A 23,637-nucleotide genomic window follows, 5' to 3' on the forward strand; every position below is an offset into this window, starting at 1 on the left:
GAATTCTTTCAGTCTGGCTCGCGGCTTGAATGACTGGAGTAAAAGAGATGAGTGGCTACTTTTATTCCCTCTTCTGGAGACATTGCTTAGAAAAGTTACTTAAGGCATACAGGGTGATTTTGTTGTGCCTGATTAATTCTATGGGCCAACCCTGAAATCCCTAAAAAAATCTGCTGTTCCATAGAAAACATTGACTTATACACGGTGTTTTTTCAAGTCCGTTTATTTAAAGGGTGCATTCCTGAGCTTAAATTAACTTTCTCAAAGAAAACGGTATTCTAATGAACTCCATTTTTGGAGATAATCAAATGTTTTATCTAATAAGGCCCTACGAGCGTGTACATTTGCTACTAAACGCAAGTACTATCTCGGACGATCGATATTCGATATGTCATTGATATGTCATCGTTTATAAATATTTTTTTTATGTCATAAAAAAAGCGCTGGTGGCCTAGCGGTAAGAGCGTGCGACTTGCAATCCGGAGGTCGCGGGTTCAAACCCCGGCTCGTACCAATGAGTTTTTCGGAACTTATGTACGAAATATCATTTTAAATTTACCAGTCGCTTTTCGGTGAAGGAAAACATCGTGAGGAAACCGGATTAATCCCAACAAGGCCTAGTTTACCCTCTGGGTTGGAAGGGCAGATGGCAGTCGCTTTCGTAAAAACTAGTGCCTACGCCAAATCTTGGGATTAGTTGTCAAGCGGACCCCAGGCTCCCATGAGCCGTGGCAAAATGCCGGGACCACGCGAGAAAGAAGATTGATATGTCATAGTTTTCAATTGCATGGTGGATTTAAATATAACATCCGTGTTACAACAATGCTATTAATAACTAAAAATAACTATGATCAGTTTCCTTAAATGTACTTAGCCATGCCATACCACGAAGTTACCGAAGTTAAAAAAAACACGGTGTCGCCGAAATGTATGACATAGCAGATTTTTTTGTAGTTTTCGTGGTTGGTTCCATAGTAAAAGTTGTTCAGTATGATCTACATAGGGGAAATTGGGGAGGTTTGATCACCCCTTTTGATTTTAGTACATTTTTTTTATTATTTTGCGTATTGACTACCGGTTCGGCCTATATACTCGTATTATAATATCGTTGTCTAAGTACCCTCAACACAAGCTTTATTGAGCTTACTGTGGGACTTAGTCAATCTGTGTAATAATGTCCTATTCTTTTTATTTTTTTATTGAAAAGCTTTATAGACCAAACGATTCAGAATTTATCTATTCATGAATATTTTGTATTGTGCTACAATTTAGACCATTATTTAATGAAATGTCGTACTGTAGGCTTTTACCATGTGTCCCCTGTGTTAGGGTAACTTGTTTACCCCTAATTGGGAGTCTTGATCGCAGGATGTACAAGTCTCCCAGGTTCAGGACACACGGTAAGCAGATTACCATGTCTTCCCTATTCACCCCTCAGAGTACCTATCTGTTTTGTGGTATGGTCACATAATAAAATCACTGTATTTTAAATGTTCATTTTGATAGCTTTGAATTCACTTCTTGATGACACCAGTAAGTGTTTATTTTCATCTCGTACGCTTCATGTAGGAAAGAAGCCACGCGGTGACTTTGGAACTCAAACTACATAGTTTATATGTCATGGTTTACTTAACATAATACACACTAGCTTCATGCAGCCAAGCTTTCAGCCAGTTCATAGCTGACCATTATAACTTCTTACCAATCGCCTCAGTTGACCGGTCAACTTGTAACACCAGCTGTAGTTGAGTACGCATGAATTCCAGTCCGTATGCACTGCTACTGAACGCTAGTACCAGGAGCACATTCAGTATTTTTTGTAATAAAAGTCTGGCTTTTAGGCGACATAAACATCAATATTAAAAATAAAATAAATATATCAGTAAAATCCTAAACTATTTACAAACGTTTTGCTTTAACATTACTTGAAGCTAAGATGACTCTTATAGTTTTGTACAATAGCAACGATACTGCGACAATCGCAGTGGTGGCTGTACTAAGGACGACAAGTATTAGGTCCAGTTCGTAGTACTCGCGCCAGTCCATGTTGGCGGCCGGCGCGCGCAGGTGCCGCCCGCCGTGCCGCAGCACGTGCTCCGTCCACCACACCGCGCGCTCCAGGGGGCTCATCGGCTGATCCGCCATCAGGGATCTCAGGCGCACCACGTTTTCGCGGTATCTGAAAAATGAGGTTTATTGATCGTATATGTTCATGGGCGTCGGCAGCAAGGGGGGCAGTTGATATGTGGTTAATATGGCCGATGGCCAAGGGGAGGGGGAGGGAGGCATACATTTAGTTATAAATTTTATTCTCTAGGGGGAGGCAGCTGACTCCGTTGCCAACCCCTGGCGACGCCTTTGCATAAGTTAAATACGGGTCTACCACTAAATGCAGTTATATGTCAGAATCGGGCTTTACCTGGACAGATATTGCCAATGCTATAAATAAAAGTGTACATTACGCCTTGCATTAAATAAGGGTCCACTGGTTTTTTATAAGTTAATAGTGACAAACCTACATATCCTTACAATGTAGGTAAGTTTGTGATATTCGATTTAATCTGCCCGTTTGAATTATCACATATTTTCAGTAGGGCTAAGATGGCCGGCTCTTTATCATTTGTCACCATGCCTGTCACGTTCTAACAACGATGTAAGTGCGAATGTGATTGGCATAAAAATGGAACTATGCTGCCACTGCAGCAGCGGTATCATGGTCGTGTTTTTGTCACTTGTCATATTATGCGTCACTTTCGCACTTACGTTTTTGTTACAGCGTGACACGTATGGTGACAAATGATAGACAGTCATCCATCTTTGCTCTGCAGCAGCGGTATCATGTTCGCATTGTTATCACCTGCCATGTCATGCGTCACAATCGCACTTATATATAAGATAGAACGTGACAGGCATGGTGACAAATGATAAAGCGCCGACCATCTTAGCCCCACAGGACGCATATTTGGTGACGTCACGGACGGCCGATGACCTTGGAAATTTGAAGATCGGCGACGAACGCCCGAGTAACTATACATATAACGTCCGATGACAGCAGCCAACGGCAATCCCCTAAAATACATTGAGCGAGCAAGGTTGTACTGTAATTTAATCCTAATTTGTAAAAATAAATCCTGGTACAAAAGTTTTAATAACAAGTTTTCATTGAAGATCCACTAAGGCATCCCTGCTGTATCTAGAAAGCAAAAAAAAACATATTTTCTCTTTGGAAAGATGCCTACACAAATTACTATAGGTATGCACATACTATAGAAGAGACGCTTTTCAGATAGATTTTCGTACATTGATCCACCTATTGCCAACTGTAATGTACACGCATAATTACTATATTGTTGTCAAACTCGCTCAGTGACATTGACAACCGGCATCATGGACGGAACAGCAATATAATTGTGCGCGTGCAATAGAGATAGCAACAGGCGGGTCAATGTACGAAAATATACCTGGAAAGCGTCTCTTTTTACTCATCATTAAATGTATGGACAGAGTATAAGCGAGCAGCGCTTAATACGTAGTATTATTTAAAGTATATTTGCAAGTGGATAATCTTACGTTTTATCTTCAATAACAGTTTTGATGGCACTCTTAAGTATTTCTTCATCGAGATCGGGAAGGTTTATTTGCTTCCCAATTCCGTGGTGCACGTATTTCTCGACATTGTACCACTGGTCGCCGAACATTGGAATGCCCACGACGGGAACCCCGGCGATAATTGTCTCGTCTGTTGACTGCAAGCCTCCTTGTGTAATAAACAGTTTGATTTTTGGATGTCCTGTAAATAAATATTTAAGTTTACTGCTAGGATAAATATAAAAAACCAGTCAAGTGCGAGTTCGTTTTACTCGCGCAACGAGGGTTCTGTACAAACTTTGAATTATCTCGTGTAACTATAAAGGCAAAAGACTTTTCATCAGAAGTACCTATACTAAGTATAATTGTGTACCACGCCATCTATCGGCAAATATCTATTTACTACACTAATTTGCGCAATGTAAGGCACGTATGTTTTTCTTTTATTTGTAATCTCATAGAAATCTAGTGTAATAAATACACTTATAGTTGGTTAAATGGGAAACTAAATTCGTTTTTTTTTGTTAATTAAAAAAACGTTGCCAAGATAGAGGTCTGTACACCTAGTGTAAATTTAATCGACATCATAACGTGATGAACGCGTTTGCGTTAAGTGACATTTTGTATAGGATTTTGAGTTTCCAAAACGTCCCGCTTGGCGCGCTCTTTCTAAATCCAATACAAAATGAGACTAAACGCAAACGCGTACGTCACGTTTCGAAATCGAATTTATTTACACCACTGATTATATGTTTCCTGTAAAATTTATAGTAATGTTAATATTAAGTGAAAAAAACATAATTTTTCTTGGCTAAACTTCAGAGATACGGAGAAGGGGGAATGGTTTTTTTTTTACATTTTCCTTCATAATTTTTTTGTTCCAACACAAAAAAAATGTTTTAGAATGGTCAATTTGAGCTCTTTCAAATGATACATCACTTGATCTAGTCACTAGACTTTGAAATTTTGCCCCCTCCTCATATTGGGCATTTCCCATGATTATAGGAACAAGCCTGAAATCGCGAAAAAAATTTTTTACCCTCCCATAGAAAATGTCAAGGTCAGACAGCCAAAATGTATGAAACCGCCAATTTTTGTAATTTTTTTCTATTCGCTCTATTTTCTTTTTATTTCAAATTTCTAGCATAGATAGGCATAAATGGTCCTTCAATTTTCATACCAAGTTTCATGTTATTTTAGCATGTCGTTATGAAATAAGAGTGTGGCGACTCTTAAGAGGAAAAAAGACGGTCGCTTCTCCATACAAAGTAGTCCCCATCTTCCTATGTGGATATTGAAATTATGGAAGATAATTTACCATTATTTAATGTACATTAATCATAGCTATGCCCCTACGTTTGCCTTTTTAGGATTATTTTCATAATTAGGTACGAACTAAAAAAAAAATTAAAAAAATTGAAAAATCTTACGTAGGGGCATAGCTGTGGTTTCATTATATTTTATAAATTGTGTCAAAATATTTTCAATAATGTTAATACTCAGAGAGGAAAATTAATACGTTTGTATGAAAAGGCGATTTCGCGCGGGTTCTCCACTTTCGGCTTAATATTTCGTAACAGACTCACTTAAGAGGTCAGACTGGGGAAACCACTTTGAAATCCTGATGTTCTTTGTTCGTCCGGGGAGCTCGTCCTGGTTCCATTTCCAGAGGACGTCGTATGGCAGTTGCGAGAACACGTTTATGATGGTTTGCACTTTCTCTGGGGGCAGCATCGATGTGTCGACGTTTGAACCGAAACTCAGGTAGATAACACCGTGCTTGGATGAATCGAGGTACTGCTGTAAGTCCTACAAATTGATATCAAGAAAAACATTTTTTTTAAGATTGAACTATTCACTATAAACATAAAACATATTTCGCAACACTATTATAAAAGTTCGGAACAAAAGTTAAGTTTATTGAAAAATAATGTACTTAATATTAAGGTGCCGTAAGTTCAGAGAGCAGAGTTTTACATACTGTAGTATCACAATACGGTTTCAAAAAATTCAATTGGCAAAGTCATGATCAGGCCCAGAAATATTATGGGACCACCTTGGAGGTAATCTCTTTTAAACAAAAAAAAAAACAGTTTAATTTACAAGTTGTTTGCTTTATTCCGGTTGGGACAGTAATTTACGAGTCGGCGGACTGTGCTCATAATATTATCGAAAATATACAAACGAATGAAAAAAAAATAGTAAGCTTCCGTTTTGGCTATTTTGCCCACGAAAACCTAAAAACGCAATTACATAGTTTTTGAAAATAAACCGCTGTCTTTTTTTTACTTTAGTTTTAATTGGTTTTCATTTGTAGTGAAGGAATGCTCGCTAGTTGTTTCAATTTTTACTGAAAAAAAAAACAATATCGTTATATCAGTTTGTATAACTTGGTGGCCTTACTGTCCAATTCAAACAATGATTATAAGATGTCAATGTTAAAAGTGACAAGTCAACCAAAAACGTCACTATTGACACTGACACATCGGTATCGTAATGCTGTGATATCTTATTTTACAGTACATATGGTGCTACTTTACCGCACCAGTGCGAAAATTAACATATTACGTTACTGTGTGGAACATTTAAAGGGCCATATGTACTGTAAAACGTTGTACTATACATGTGCGAATAGGTAATTCGCAATTCGTGTCGATTTTAAACACTCCCTTTCCTATTTTTCGCACTTGTATTGTAATGTACTATTAAGCATTCTTTGAATTGGGGCGTTAGTCAACTTGTTGTTACGTCATATACCCTCCTCTCTTTCTCTCATCTTTATACGTAGGCTTGGGTGACATTTTTTTATGGAGAGGCCTAATTATGATTGATGATAACTCAAGGGGCCGATTTTTTAATTTCGATCGCTGGATTTCGTGTATTTCGTTCAATACAATTTCCACCACTAGGCATTAAAATTCTACTAATAGAATTGAAAACGAGTGGTCAATACCACTAGACTCCCAATTTCTATTAATCATATTTCAAAAATTAGCATTTCGCCGTTTTCTACAATTTCGAGTGACGTAATCGACTAATCGAAATTCAATAATCGCCCCCTAATCGCGCTTTCATACTAATTTTTCAGGTGCTAATGGAAAATGGCGAGATGACTTCAAAAAGCAATTTCCCAAGCTAACTTTGTTGTTGTAGCTACAACGAAAAATTAAAAAAATTGAAGAATTAATTTAAATATTTTATTACGAATTCACACGTAGGTAAATAACATTTACCAATTCTTTTATAACGTTATTAAAGTGTCACAGTCAATATCATATTATAAATCTTTTCTAATTATAAATTACTCGGTCATCATATCGGTTATGGGGTAAACCGTCTATTACTGGTCACCCTCCAATTACTGGCCACCTTATACTAAAATTCTATTTGTTTATTTACACAATTCAAGTAAACTAAATAACTGTCGTTCTGATGATTAACTTAGATTGTGTGATTGTTAAACAGAATCCCTTTTAGTATAAGGTGGCCAGTAATAGGAGGGTGGCCAGTAATAGACAGTTTACCCTGATTCTTTTTTTTAATTGTATTTTTCAATTCCATTTTTTTGTCACCTGTGGAACGTAACATATGTAAACGTTTGAGTTACAGGTGAATATTTACGTCACTATTTATTACACCACAGGTGGCAAAAAAATGAAATAAAGTATAATAAATTCGATTAAAACAATTGTAATAAGTAAAATGAGCTAAATCATTTACTAAGTATATTTCTGAGGGTAATTACAATTTGAGATACCTACATACCTGCGGCAAGTTTTTCTCCGGATTCTGATGTATTCCTCCAATATGAACGACACCGGGAGGCACAGGATGATTGCCTTCCCATATAGGATGAATGTTTAAAAATAGCATATCAATATTATTTTGTAGTTCACTCAAAGCAGGAGTGTCTTTACCAAAAATTCTTCTGACGACAACATTATCTTTTGTTTCTGCGCTTTTATGAAGATTCAGTATAGTGAATGTATTATAGTATAGGTTAATCTTTTCCCAAAAAGAGAGGTTGTAAATGCGTGAATTCATTACATCAGGGTACAGCATAGGATGAGATGGAGCTCCAATAACATCGTAATTATCAAACACAGCACCAAATGAACTCACAGCTATAACTGGCACTTTAATGACATAAGAAAATCCGAGAGCATGTCTAACGCAAGCTTCCACTATCAATAAATCAAAAGTATCATTTTGGTTCTTGATTATGTTCTGAACTTCTAAAACTGTCATTTGCTGTTCGAATATGGTTCTCACTGCTTCACCGAATGCTTCATATTGTGAACTGAAATCATTTTGTTTGCCGTTATTGACATTAGTCATAAGCTGTCTCCAAGTTCCGTAGGAGACGTCGTGTACGTCTATCTCCGTCAGGTTTTCTGGTGCTTGTCCTTTGGGAAAGGCAGGATCCGGCGTGATCACTACCACCTCATGTCCGCGCCGCGCGAGTTCTTGTGTAAGGGGTCTGAATGTTACTTGGTGACTTATTGATGGAACCGGAAATACAGCCAATATTCTTGCGGCATTTACGCTCGAACACACTAATGTACAGAAACACAAGAAGACTCTCAGTCGAACCATTGTCATTATTGTGGTTTGATAAATCACAGCACTATTATATATTCATACGTGGCAAGGTCGTGGCCATGGAGGGAGTTATCGAGCACAGATGACTTGTAGAATACAAACTGTTGATTGCGTCCAATTTAAACTGTCGTGAGACGTTAATACAGTAACTTTATACATTAGCGTTTGCGTGAAATCCGCTAGTTATGATTTTTTTGCAGACTTATTTATGATGTCGGTCCAATGAATACTCTATATTTAAGGGCCTACCCTTAAATAACTTATCAATTCGATAGTCGTAAATATCTACCGAGGGTTTCTCGGCAGTCCCTTTTTCTCCAGTCTGATCGTCCAGTACACAATTGTTTGTCTTGGGTCCTTGAATAATTTTGGCCAACTTTAAATATCCCAGCAGTTGTTTCATCTAGCTCCATGGAAGTAAAATTGGTCATCTCTCTTACTTGTTGATTTGGCGTAGAAGTTGAAGCAGGGATATACAGGTTCCCCCCGAGGGTTGCCCACCTTGTCGTGGTGGAGGGGCTTAGTAGCCGTGGCTTGGTCTCCCACGGTGAAGCGAAGAGGCAACCAGGGCCGGCCTGTTTGAGGTGCTGGCTGGCCCGAGGAGGACGCTCCAAGTGGGCTTGATAAGCCCGCTTGTGACGCGTTGGAGGTGGACCGTCGAGGAAGAGGAGTGTCGGTATTGCGGTTAGCCGTTCTCCCTATCCTCGACGGCCGAGGTGGGATCGCAGGGGAAGAGGCGTGATGGTATCACGATGCGCCACTCTCCCTATCCCCTGCGACCTTGGCGGGGCCGTTCCGCTGTAGCGGCGTTGGTGGGGCTGCAGAGGAAGAGGAGTGTCGGTGTTACGGTGTGCCGTTCTCCCTGTCCTCTGCAGCAGAGTTGTGGTTTGCGGCAGAACCATGGACCTCATCTGCCGCCGGGCGCTGGGGAGTTTTCTGGCGCCCGTGGCCTCCTTGTGGCGGGCTCGGGGGGGTCCGCTACACTGCAGGACGGAGGCTGAGGAGGAAGGCGCGTCGAACCATCTGGCGCGCCTCGCGTGAAGGGCCTTCGGGCATCCGCGAAGGAGCCGCTCGCGGGCGGCTACCGCCGGTGGGGTCGCGGATGAGTACGCAAGTGTTCCCGTAACCCCACCAATAAGGCGGCGAGGTGGCATATGGGGGGTTTTTAGTGGGTATACCGTAGGCCTCATTAGCCTAGACGGGAGTCCCACATAACCACTCGGGTCACCTCCCGCACCTGGGTGGTATGCGGAAAGCATTCCCCCCCTAATAAAAATAGGGGATATACAGGTTATATATTTCAATTTTTTTTCTATCTTGCTCAGTTAAGTCATGATCATAGATAGACTCTCTGGTCAGGAGGTTCGGGGGCAATCGACTGATCTCCGCCAATGCTATTACGTAGTATTTTATGATTATTTCACTAACACCTCAAGTCCGTACCGCGCGAGCTCTTGTGTAAGGGATCTAAACGGTAGTTAGTGACTTATTGACGCAGCTGGTAATATGGCCAAGATTCTTGTGGCATCTAGACTCGAATACATTAACGCACACAAGCAAATTAAGTTACTTAATCGAGCCATTGCTGGCATGTTAGCTTGATAAATCAGGGTTATTGACGTAATTACGGCAAAATCATTATTATGTAGTTGTCGAGCTCAGATGACTTGCAGAAACTGCTGATATCGTGGCATCTTTAAGTTCTAGTAAAATTGGCTAATGACCGTGTCAGGGTAGGCGTCAATGATACTCGAGTTGGACTTCAAGACTGTTTATTAATAATCTAGGGTGGGTGCACAATTCTCAACTACCGACATCTTCCTTCTTAAAATCAAAAATAAGAAAACAACATACTTAAAAGAAGCATGCATTATCTTAATTTTATTAACCTAGTACTTTAAACAAACCTATGCTTTTCCATAGATTGTAAAGAACCTATACAATATTATTAGTTATTTGGATAACATTTGTATATTATATAATTTTTAGTTTTTACTAAATACATTATTCTACTTTTACAATTTTAACTAATAATATAAGTATTTATTGAATTTCGATATACAATTTTAATAGTGAACATTATTTTGGTGCTTACTTGTTTTTATGAAGTACATATCTTATCATTATATTTCATTGTTCATACTTTTTTAACTTTCTAACATTTTATTTTATTTATACAATATTAAATGTTTGTTTATTATTAGGTACTATCTTTTTTTTTTTTACATAATGCATGCATACCTAAATAAACATCAAATATAATATTTTACTTAAATTTATCGAAATTGACAAATTAATCTACTAAACGATTATCTTAGTATATTTGAGTATTCACTTTTACTTATTTTAACAACCTATTAGGCAGGCAGGTCTCCAACAGGCAGGTATACTTGAATTCCAGTTATGTACTCCAATTGCCCCATCTATTGGGAGGTATCACTGTCCTGCCGGAACGAGTTACATAAGAATCAGTTTGGTTTGTGTTTACATTAATAATATTTGAATTGGGAACCGAAGTTGATGTGAATTGCATTTGCGGCGGAAGAATGTGGTCGTAATCGAACCCATACTCCGGATCGGTTTCCGGACGGTGCGGGGAGTCCGGTATGATGTGACGTCTATTCCGTATTATTTTATTACCGTTTCCCATTAATATTTGATATGACCGATCTCTTAAAATTTTACTAACCGTACCGCTTATCCAAATGCTGTTATTGTCATGCCTTACCTTTACTTTTTGCCCTACTTTTAAGGGAGATAAGTTTTTTGCGTTCATGTCGTAATACATTTTATATTTATTTTGACGGTCAATTAATCTGTTCCTAACGCTGTGATTAACTGTCGCATCTAGGACTGTTTCGCGTAGTGGTAGAATGCTACGTAATTTTCTATTTTGAAGTAATTCTGCCGGAGAGGGTAAGTATTCGCTTATTGGTGTATTAAGATATTCTAGCAAGGCTAGGCGAAAATCGGTCGACGTATAGGTGCATTTTTTTATAATATTTTTTATTACCTGAATGCTGCGTTCTGATTGTCCATTGGACTGGGCATAGTGAGGAGAAGAGCGTACGTGATTAAATTGCCATTCATTTGCAAAATTACTAAATTCACGTGAAACAAATTGAGGTCCTCCGTCAGACATAATTATCTCGGGTATTCCGTGACTACTAAATATACATTTTAACTCATCTATTATCGCGTGAGAGAGTGCATGTGCTACGCATTTCGCGTACCTCCACGTATTTGGTATAATAATCGACAATCAGTAAGTAATTTTTTCGATTGATATGAAACATGTCAATACCTATTTTAGACCATGGTCTCTTTGGTACTTCGTGTGGAATTAGTTTTTCTTTTGTGTTGTTTTTTCTAAATGTTAAACACGCTTGGCAATTTGATATAAAGTTTTTTAATTGATTGTTTATTTCGGGCCAAAACAATAACTCTCGCGCTCTTAACAAACACTTTTCAAGGCCAAAATGCGCATAATGTATCTTTTGAAGCATGTCACCGCGTAACTTTTTAGGTATTATTATTCGACATCCTTTCCATAATAATCCATTTCCTTCTGTTAAATCCTCTCTGTATTGCCAATACGGCTTCACAACATCTTCTACGTCTTTTTTTTCTTCTGGCCATCCTTTTCTAATATACTTTCTTAACAGCTGCATCTCACTATCACTATCTGTTTCTTTTTGTAGTATTAAATAGTGCGTATCAGTTAGCTCATTGTATGCACACACTGTGTGCACCGCCTCTGTAAGTTCGTCTTGCAGGTCATGATGATCACTGGAAGAGGCCGCGGGCGGCTCGTAGGCGCGCGATAACGCGTCCGCGATATGCAACTGCTTGCCTGGTTTGTAAACCAGCTGAAACGAATATGGTTGGAGCCTTAATAGCATGCGCTGTAACCTGGGTGGGGCATCCACAATCGGTTTTTTTATTATACTCAACAGGGGCTTATGATCAGTTTCAATCGTTATATCTGAGCGCCCATAAATATAACCATAAAACTTCTCACATGCGTATACGCATGCATATAACTCTTTCTCTATTTGTGCGTATCTCTGCTCAGTTTTTGTAAGTGCCTTTGAGGCATAACACACGGGCAGACCATCTTGTAAAAGTACACATCCCAGGCCACTCTTACTCGCATCTACTGAAAGTTTTATGGGCTTAGACATACTGTAATATTGCAGCACTGGTTTTTCGGACAAACATTTTTTTATGATATTCCATGTGTTTTCATGTCTCTCATTCCAATGCCACTCTATATCTTTCCGCAACAATTCTCTGAGTGGTTCGGTTTTATTAGAAAGATTAGGTATGAAGTTACCCACGTACGTTGTTAGTCCTAACAAACGTTCAACGTCCTTACTGTTCTGTGGCCTAGGCATATTAATAATAGCCGAGATATGACTATCATCTGGGTATAGACCTTTCCTCGTAATTTTATGTCCTAAGTATTTAATTTCCTCAAGACCAAATTTACACTTAGCAAAATTTAATTTTAGATTAATTTTACGACATCTCTCTAATACCTGTCTCAACCTCTCATCATGCTCAGATTTCGTTTTTGCAAAGACTAAAATGTCATCTACATACATACAAACTCCTTCGATATCGTCAAAATTCTCATATATTTTGCGATGGAAAACCTCACACGCAGACGATATTCCATAGGGCATACGTAGAAACTTATATCTCCCAAACGGTGTATTAAAAGTGCAAAGATCACTATTTTCTATTTTTACTTGCCAAAAACCATTAGTAGCATCTAATGTGCTAAAATACTGAGCCCCTGACAAATTCGAAACTATTTCGTCTAACGTAGGCAACCTAAAGTGTTCTCGTTTTATAGCTTGATTCAATTCTTTCGGGTCTAAACATATCCTAAGATCTCCATTTGGTTTTTTTACTATAGTCATGCTGTTGACCCAATCAGTAGGGCCCTCAACCTTTGCTATGATATCTTGTCGCTCCATATCTTCTAACTTTGCCTTTAGTTTTTCTCGCAATGGTATTGGTACCTTTCTTGGAGCGTGCACCACAGGCTTGCATTCGCGATTCACTCTAATTTTATAACTACCAGGCAAACAACCTATACCCTGAAATACATCTTTATATTCCGTAACAAAAGCCGGAGAGTTCAATTGCTCCATTTCACTCACTGCAAATACTCTTTTCACCAAATTCATTACCTTGCAATCATATTTACCTAATACAGGAGAGGACGGCACATCCACCACTTTAAATTCCAAAAAATATACATTATCTTTATATACCACTTTCAAAAAACATTTGCCTAGAACATCCAAGTTCTTTCCAGAATAACCATGAAGCCGCGACGTGGTAACCATTAAATTTTCTTTGCTTAAACCAACTTGAGATAAGTAGCGTAATGGCAAAACATTAACTTCGGCTCCCGTATCAAGTTTAAACCTTAAATTATAGCTATTAATATTTAAAACAATCGACCATTCATCTATCTCATTATTAAGACAATATATTACCTGTTGGTCCGACTCCTCAATTTGATATACGCCACACATACGCGAAAAGTGATTCATGCGCGAACACCGTAAACAACGTTTCCCATACGCTGGGCACGCATAGTTTCCGTGCGTTGTACCACATTTGTTACAACAACGAGTACTGTTATTATACACATTATGCGCCGCACTACGAGCACCAGCGGCGCTCCCGCCCGCGCCAGCCGCCGCTCGCGCCGACACGGTCGAGTCCTGCGCGCGCCAACCGCTCCTGCTCCAAGCTCCCGCGCCGCGCCCAGCGGCGGCGCCGCGGCCGCCTCGCGACCCCGCGAACCGTCCACGGCCACGACCGTAACCTCCTCTTTGTGATATTTGCCATACATTATTATCTTGCAATGAATTGTTGTTGTCACCCGTCGTTATGTTATGTACCGATTTCTCTCGCGAGTCTTCAACAATTTTTTCCGAATACACTTTAGATACTATAGCCGCTCGACAAATCTCCATAGCTTGTTCTAAAGTCAAGTCGGCTTCACGTAATAATCTCTCCCGAATAGCTTTGCTCGCGATGCCACATATCAACCTATCCTTAATTAAGGAATCACATAAAGTTCCAAACTCACATGAAGTTGATAATTTCTTTAAATCAAACACATATTGTTCAATTGTTTCACTTTCTGCCTGATTTCGCGTAAAAAATCGATGCCTCTCAACCGTTAAGTTTTTCTTTTGATCAAAATATTTTTTAAATTCGTCCAAAACCTGTTCTACCGTAGTACACTTCACATTTAGTTGTTCATACAATTCCCTGCACTGTTCACCCACTATATGAAGCAATATATTTATTTGTATGGCCGATGTTTTTTTAGAAAGTTCACACGCGTCGAAATATATTGTAAATCCCTTACTCCATTTTTTCCAACTATCACTTAAACTGCCCGTAGTAATGTTCAATAAACTTTGATCATAAGTAAACGGTAACGGAGGCGTAAGCACTGTTTCCATATTAGTATATAAACAACTGAGTCCTGTTAATTAAATATTTTAACTTTTTATACTATTTTATCTTTGTTTGAACCATTTAAATAATTTCCGGCTGCGCCATGTCAGGGTAGGCGTCAATGATACTCGAGTTGGACTTCAAGACTGTTTATTAATAATCTAGGGTGGGTGCACAATTCTCAACTACCGACAGACCGCTAGTAGGTAAAAAAAACTTTTTGCTTTAAACAAATTTGAAGCAATCATGCAACCGCGCGTCATAATGCGCACGTAATAGGTTGAACGTAAGCAAGCGGCCGCCACTTTTACTTCACTCTTCACTTTTCTCCACAATGCCTTACTCTCCTCTATTGTAGGTACTATTAATAACTCACTGGTATATATATCCCGATCATTTAGTGGGCGTATGGAGAAGTTTACTGTTATAGACATAGACATTTTTTATTTAACACCACATTGAAAAATGTTTACAGGCAATGCTACAAAACATTACAAGCCTTAGGATTAAACTTAAATAGGCACAAATTAATATGTTTACAGGTAATAAAAACTTTTAAAAATGTGATGCTAAAAAGGAGCGAACCTCAGCATGTGTTGGAGCAGGCTTACCTACTACAGCGCTGGTTTTCAGGCCGACCCTTCGTACAATACGAATTTGCTTGCTGCTTATCGGAAACTGTATGGCTAAGACTATTTTAGTTTGTGTAGAAAATAATATAGGTATGTATATGTAATAATAATAATAAAATGCTTTATTGCACACTAAAAAAAAAATGGTATAAAGTATGTAAAGGTATAAATATGTAGGTAACAACAGTCGGACTTATCGCTAAACAGCGATCTCTTCCAGACAACCTTCAGATAGAGAAATGGCGAACGTAATCAAGGTAACGGGTGGTGCAAAAATAATAATAAAATACTAAAATAAAATACATATACTACAAATATTTAATATATATAGGTATACTACATTTATTACTATATATAAACAATATATAAATAACAAATAAATATATAAATAAATGACAAAGGAAAAGCCATACAAATAACGAAGAATTTCAAGAATAACAACTACATTTATAAAAGAGACAAGTAATGTTCTTTATATATATGTTTATGTTTATGTTTTATATATGTTTATGTTTGTGGATATATTTATAAGATACTAAGTTGTATAATACTAAGTTGTATGATATGTGAAGGTAGGTTTAATGTTTAGGCTAAATTAATACGTATGGTAATAAAGTATATATTGAGGATATCAATAACATGAATGTAATAATTTTACTATAAGTAGGTACTGAGATTAACAAAGTTGAACGGCGCATAAGTACGATTTCGACCACTACAGATACGACGGTTTTTCTCAAGTACCATGAGGTAGCGCGCTTTGAAATTCTAGTTGTTATTTGAGTTTTAATTTAAAAGTACCAATTGAATTTAAGTTTTTGATAGGTGGCAGTATATTATTCCAGCAGTTTTTTGCTGAGTATTTAAAGCTACCTTTGAAAACGGCAAATTGACAGCGAGGCAGTAACAAATCTTTGCAAACCGACCGTTATGTAATACACCTGCTAGAACCTATTTACGGGTACAAATAGATTTTTACCCGTAAATCGATCCCAGCAGGCGTAGAGCCTATTGTAAATATAGTGGAGAAGATTGCCGGTTATGATGTTGCTGTAAAAAGTTGTTGGTATAAAAAAATGTTTGCTGGTTAAAATATTGGGCTATTGCTGAGAGGTCCGGACCGGACACCTGCTATAACAATGTGAGTAACTGCTATAATTATTAGGTACTAACTCCTTTCTACAATCGGTTATTCTTTATATTACTCGAACCTAAACCGATTCTGTCAATCTTGTACCGATGATACTTACACAGTTGCAGTAATATCTATACTATTTGAGTGTAGTTTTTCCATTGCTCTTGAGGTTTCATTGGATTATCTGGACATTTTAAAAGTTTTATTATACTAAAAATAAAACATGAAAATATCAGTTCATGTCCTTATAATTTATGACTGTTTAGCTTTAACATTTCTTAAACTTAAAATGAATCTTACAGTCTTGTATAATACTAACGATACAATCACAATTGCAGCCGTGACTATACTAAGTATGATAAGTACTAGGTCCAGTTCGTAGTACTCGCGCCAGCTCATATTGGCGGCCGGCGCGCGCAGGTGCCGCCCGCCGTGCCGCAACACGTGCTCCGTCCACCACACCGCGCGCTCCAGGGGGCTCATCGGCTGGTCCGCCATCAGGGATCTCAGGCGCACTACGTTTTCGCGGTATCTGCAAAGAAAGCTTTATTTACAGCTTTGAATGATTAACTGTTAGTTTCACTAGACTTAAGTGAAATATCAGGAGCCCTAAAACAATACAAAAGGTAATCACGGTCCACATCCCGGTCGATTTGAGAGGTTTATTTATCACAATAGGTTAAAGTGTAGGGTTCTAGTATTACAAGCAATTAAGACCTATCAGTACAATCCGAACTTAACTACACTGACTTTAGAATAATATTTGAATCATATTATTTAGTTATCGTGCGTTTCGCCCGCGCCAATATATGTAGGTACGGACAAATACTTACGAACGTAATTCACGATAATTGAATGACATCAGTACCCCTAGTGTAAATAATTTCGATTTCGAAACGTGACGTACGCGTTTGCGTTAAGTCTCATTTTGTATGGGTTTTTGAACAGCGCGCCAAGCGGGACGTTTTGGAAAGTCAAAAATCTCATACAAAATGACACTTAACGCAAACGCGTACGTCACGTTTCGCTGTCGAAAATATTTACACTAGGGGTACTGAACTCCTAGTGTAAATTTATTCGATAGCGTGACATGACGTATTGTATGGGATTTAGAAACAACGCGCCAAGCGGGACGTTTTGGAAACTCAAAATCGAATCAGGGCTTACGTAAAAAGTGCTGTCAAATTTGGATGTGTATGGTACACGGTCAATACGTAATATCGCTCACAGATGTAACCCTTTTTTCCGAGTAATTGTTCATTATTGTGTGCTCTAGAAAATACTCGTGTACTTATGATAATAAGGTACCTAATAAGCTTAATGATTGAATACTTAAATAACTAGGGTAAGTATTGCGATTAGTTTCACATTTCAGGGTGCGTAGACAAGCTGCTACTGGGTAGTTAATGTCTATCGTGATATGATGTGGTCTGTGCAAGTATGATGGAGAGTCAGTGAACTACTCGTACATAACAAACCTAGTATGTGCATGTTTAAAGAAGCGCAAGTGATAAACCTTACGTTTTATCTTCAATAACAGTTTTGATGGCACTCTTAAGTGTTTCTTCATCGAGATCGGGAAGGTTTATTTGCTTTCCAATTCTGTGGTGCACGTATTTCTCGACGTTGTACCACTGGTCGCCAATCATTGGTATGCCCACGACAGGAACCCCGGCGATAAGTGTCTCGTCTGTTGATTGCAAGCCTCCTTGCGTAATAAACAGTTTGATCTTTGGATGTTCTGTAAAAAAAATAAGTTCACTGCTGTACAGTCAGCATCAATAGTAGCGGATGAAATAACGCGGCAAAATTATCTGATATTCTGGATAACTTTTCTAAATATAGATAGATCTTTAAAATTCACATTTAGACGTAAATCTTTTACAGTGTTTATTGTTCTACATATAAAACCATTACTTTTTGTTAAGTTTTTACGAAGATACTTTTGATTCGCTACTTTTGATACTGACTGGATAAGTAGATATAGCTTATTAATACAACTTGTCGAACTACTTGTAATAAATAAGAGGCTCGTTGTGCAGGTCCAATTCGCTATAAATCGTGGAATATCCTCAGGTATCACATGTTTTAGAAATACTTATTTCAAGACCAGATACCCAGAAAAGCATATCTTTAGGTCGGTTAAAAAAATAAAATTTGTAAGTTCTTGAGTACCGTAAACATTATAACAATTTCAATATTTAGTAACAGACTCACTTAAGAGGTCAGACTGGGGAAACCACTTTGAAATCCTGATGTTCTTTGTTCGTCCGGGGAGCTCGTCCTGATTCCATTTCCAGAGGACGTCGTATGGCAGTTGCGATAACACGTTTATGATGGCTTGCACTTTCTCTGGGGGCAGCATTGAAGTGTCGACGTTTGTACCAAAACTCAGGTAGATGACGCCGTGCTCGGATGAGTCGAGGTACTGTTTTAAGTCCTAGAAATAAATGTTAAGTAAATTAAGTATTAATGACATATTCAAAAGTATTTATAACCGGCCTTATCGCGATCATCGGAAAATTCGGAAATAATGTGTTCAAAGGGCGAAAGTTTTAAATGTTATTAAACACAGTTTAAACATAAACAATGTCCGAAAGGTACCTATCTATATTTTTGTTGCCAAAATGTAGATTAGTCTCTAATTTATATCCTTTAAATATAATATATAACCCCTAAAAATATCAAAACGTAGTCCATATTCGAATTACCAAATAATTAAAACGTGTAGGTATCCTACATAATACTTCGATCACTATTTTATATTGCCTAATTAAAATCTCTGTCCTCTAAGAATAGGAGGTTCTATTAGCAAAATAATAGGTCTGTTACCAAAATGAAGTCCCTTAACACAGTCAAAATAATTTTACCTTAATGATATGATGATTGATATTACCTATTTCCTGGAAATGTTATAACTGTTTTTAAGTAACCGTTTCCTAATTATTCGACTTTTCATTTTTTGGTAGATTTTAGTGACCAATCATATTAATTCGGTCATAAAAATTACAGTCTGCATTAATACTGATGATCAAAGTTACCCAATATATTGTAACACACTTTTGTGACCCAGACATAAAGGTGTGTTTCGATATATTTGGCCACTATGGCCATCACTAACTATTTGATGCTGACTGTACATTTGCTTAGCGATCTATTAACTAATTCCGTTCCAGCGATCCGCTAGGCGGGATTTAAATTCCAAGGCGCTTTTCGCCAAAAAACGAACATACCAAGTAATCGGCTTTGTTCGTAGCTCAAGGTTTGCATTGGCATTGGATGCGTTAAATCATACACAATACAAAATATAGGTAAACAAACACTACTGATTCCAGAAGTTTCAGAGCAGTAGTGCCGAAGTATTAAGAGGGAAGTGTTCTCGTCCATACAAAAAAAGAAAATATAAAATATTTTCCTTTCTCCATGATTTTTTAGTATGTTATATGAAAAAATGTCATGCTCCATGGTCCAGGGTCGTCATGTCATGGTTGTCGTCATGTCATGGTTGTCGTCATGTCAGTGTAACTCTCTTTATCGCCATATTATTGTCAGTTAAGATTTTTCATCGGTAAACTTTTAGGAATGCTACAGTTCCAATTTTAACTGAAAACAATGTATGATTTTGTTGGACTTTGACTGTGGGCTCAGCCAACAACGAAGTCCTTATAGGATTCGGTTACATTTTTATATATTGAGGCCTACTTATCGTATCATTGTCTCATTAATTGTTAAATTCGATCGCGTTCGTTTTTATTGTATCGTTTCGGATGACCATCGACTTTAAATAGCTCGATTCTAGCTTTAATTTCTTGTACTGGAAATTTTATAGCTCTGATGGATCAGCTGTCAATAGTGATATTTGTGCTCTAGAATCTTTTGACAGCTCAAGTCCATAACAGTTTCAAAACAAGAAATTAAAATCAGAATCGGGCTCTGAAGTGAATGACGAATGAAGTGAGTGGGGGATCAAATGGACACGAGTAAAATCAATCAATTCTATATTACCTGTTGTCAACTTTTTTGTTGTTGCCCTAACGTAACTAGTTACGTACTAAGTTTTAACTTTTTGTTATTAATTTATTTAGATTTTTTATTATAAATATACACTTACTAATTTTTTTATAATATTATTAAAATGTCACGGTCATCAGATATGTTTTGTATTATTTTATAAATGAAATATATATTGCTGAAAGAAAATATATGTATTTCTTAAATTTAATGTTACGTTTGAATTTGATACGTATTTCAGTCACTAATATCCCATGTGATAAAAACCATGGCTAAATCATAAAAAGTGAACCAAATCTAAATATATTTATTAAATTTAAGACTTTTGCCGTGGGTATAAATAGGTGTTATCAATAATCCGAGTGACCATGCAGTTGTGCGGCTAGGTCTTCCTACTACATACCTGCGGCAACTCCTTCTCTGGACTTTGGTGTATCCCTCCAATATGAATCACGCTGGGAGGCACAGGACGATTGCCCTCCCAAATAGGATGGATGTTTAAAAACAGCATATCAATATTATTTTGGAGCTCACTCAAAGGAGGAGTGTCTTCACCAAATATTCTTCTGGCGACAGTATTTTCTTTTGCTTCTGCATTTTTGTGTATATTTTGTAGAGAGAATGAAGTAACGTATACGCCAACCTTTTCCCAAAGAGACAGGTTGTAAAAACGCGAATTTATTGAATCAGGGTACAGTATAGGATGAGTTGGTGCTCCAATAACATGGTAATTATCAAAAATAGCACCCAGTGAACTCACAGCTATAACTGGTGCTTTAATAACATGTGAAAATCCAAGAGCTTGTCTAAACCAAGCTTCCACAAACAGTAAATCAAAAGTATGATTTTGATTCTTGATTATGTCCTTCACTTCAAAAACTGACGTTTGCTGTTCGAATATGTTCCTGAGTGCTTTACTGAACATTTCCTCAGGTGAACTGGAGTCATCCACTATCCCTCTATCGATTTTTGACATAACATTTCGCCAAATTTCGTAGGATATGTCGTGTACGTCGATTTCCGTTAAATTTTCTGGTGTATGTCCTTTAGGAAACGCAGGATCGGGCGTGATCACTACCACCTGATGTCCGCGCCGCGCGAGCTCTTGTGTAAGGGGTCTGAACGGCACTTGGTGACTTATTGACGGAGTTGGAAATACGGCCAAGATTCTTGCGGCATCTAGGCTCGAACACACTAGCGCGCACAAGAACACGAAGTCTCTCAGTCGAGACATTGTTATCATTGTAGCTTAATAAATCAGAGTGCTACTATATATTTACATGCGGCAACGTCATTATTATGTAGTTATCGAGCTTAGATGATTCGCCGATATTGTTGATAGCGCGTTATCATTTGGTACTAGTAAAGTAGGCTAATGACAGCTAGTACCTGTGTCAAATCGGAATGGAAAAATATTATAATAGATGTTTTTTTAGTGTAACAGAGATATGTCGTTTACCTCTACCTCTGAATGCTGTTTTCTTTCTGTATTCTTTTTTTATTGAGTGTGCAATAAAGATTATTTGTATTGTAATGTATATTATTCTAGAACGGTTTACGAAATAGGATCAAATAAAATATGAAACAAATTAAAATCTAGGAATATAATTGTTACTAAAGTTTATTTCCATTCGTTTCGTAAATGACTATATAAAAACAGATCGATTTCTACATGTAATTATATATCCAGTGTTGGAATTGTATTCAATTGTTTCATGTCAATCAACTACCTGGTATTAGCACGAATCTCTATTGAAAAGCAGATTAAGCTCTTCAAACAAAAAAGGCAAAGTAAAGGATTGCATCTCCCCTCCATTAATGCCATGCCAAGTCATGCCGTCGAGTCTAATGAACCTTTTTAGATTAATGTGGTGACAGTCTAGTCGTTTTGATATGATCCGTGCATTTATATTGCTTAAGTGGAGTTCAATAGAAAAGACAAATAATGTAAAAAAAAAAAAACAATTTACCCTCATTTCTTCGTAATCTCGCACTTTTTATGGACAAACATGATTTTATCAAGTTTGCTATCGATCCGCCCCAGTTTCGCACGGGTTAACAACTTATATACATAAACCTTCCTCAAAAATCTCTCTACTTATTGATAGGTTGTGAAAACTGCATGAAAATCCGCTCAGGAGTTTTCGAGTCTATCACGAACATACAGACAGACGCGGCGGGGGTCTTTCTTTTATATTTTATAAAACAAAGCCCCTCACCGCGTCTGTAGTGATATATTATGTAATTAAAACAATATTTGTATAGTTAAAATGTAGGTATTATAATTTTTTTATTAGTTTTTTTTTGGAGATTTACAATAACAATAATATAGATAATGGATATATACAGAGGGATTACTATAACTAAATAGGTCCTTGAGGTATTGTACAACGGATGCTGGCAACATTTCCACGTTGTATCGCAATACTGATATGTTGTGCGAGAAAAGCACCAGCTCTTCGGTCACCAGTTACGTCAACGTCGCGAAGCGTCTTCGCGATTTCTGCAAAAAAATTGTGCGCGCTGCCTGGGACCCCATGGACTTAGTTTCAACTCTTAAATTTATTACATGTTATGTTGTGTTAATTATAAATAATTGAATGAAAAAATACATCGTAAAACTTTTAGATTATACGTCAAATCCTAACAAAAAATATCATATTTGTTTACATTATTTGTCTTTTCTATTGAACTACACTTTAATAGTTATTTGTTTTACAAATATTTTTATCTAAATTGTTATTTGAAAGTACGTTTTTTTTTTTTAATTTATTGAATAAACAAACAATTTACAGTCTAGAATTTAATACAAGACCCATCGTAGGCAAAACCTTGAGGAGGTTTGTGTGCCGATGGGGAGTTCAGAGAACAATACATATATTAATAAGACATTAATGTCTAATTTAAAAAAAAGAAAACATTGTAGGATTCTTAGTATAAGTAGCTTGTGTCGTTTGATGTCAATAAGTGCATTTTAATTACTTTTTTTATATGTTTACCATTTAAGTACTTTACACGAACATCTTCTGGCAAATCGTTTAATATTTTAGGTAATATGTATGTATACAGCCTAGTGCCATATATGTTATTATATTTGGGTTTACAATATTTGTTTTGTCTCTGTAGACTTCTTAGTTTTGTACATCTTTTGTTTACTTTTAGTTTAGTAACATACGA

At 37.3% G+C, this 23,637-nt stretch overlaps 1 protein-coding gene across 1 annotated transcript; it reads right to left on the reverse strand.

Moving 5' to 3' along the window:
• Positions 1–1,835: 1,835 nt before the first annotated feature.
• LOC133521750 (uncharacterized) lies at positions 1,836–21,718 on the reverse strand. The gene is made up of 12 exons (XM_061856819.1): positions 20,864–21,718; positions 18,667–18,889; positions 17,971–18,190; positions 16,705–16,981; positions 14,115–14,321; positions 13,877–14,071; positions 12,945–13,298; positions 11,788–12,059; positions 7,354–8,227; positions 5,175–5,397; positions 3,571–3,790; positions 1,836–2,179 (listed from the first exon to the last, which is right to left on the reverse strand). Exons 1-12 carry the CDS (start codon positions 21,701–21,703, stop codon positions 1,900–1,902), a joined length of 4,185 nt encoding a protein of 1,394 aa, XP_061712803.1. The 5' UTR covers positions 21,704–21,718; the 3' UTR covers positions 1,836–1,899.
• Between the last annotated feature and the right edge of the window lie 1,919 nt (positions 21,719–23,637).

The sequence above is a fragment of the Cydia pomonella genome, chromosome 10 (genome assembly GCF_033807575.1).
Source record: "Cydia pomonella isolate Wapato2018A chromosome 10, ilCydPomo1, whole genome shotgun sequence".
In the NCBI taxonomy this organism is placed as follows: domain Eukaryota; kingdom Metazoa; phylum Arthropoda; class Insecta; order Lepidoptera; family Tortricidae; genus Cydia; species Cydia pomonella.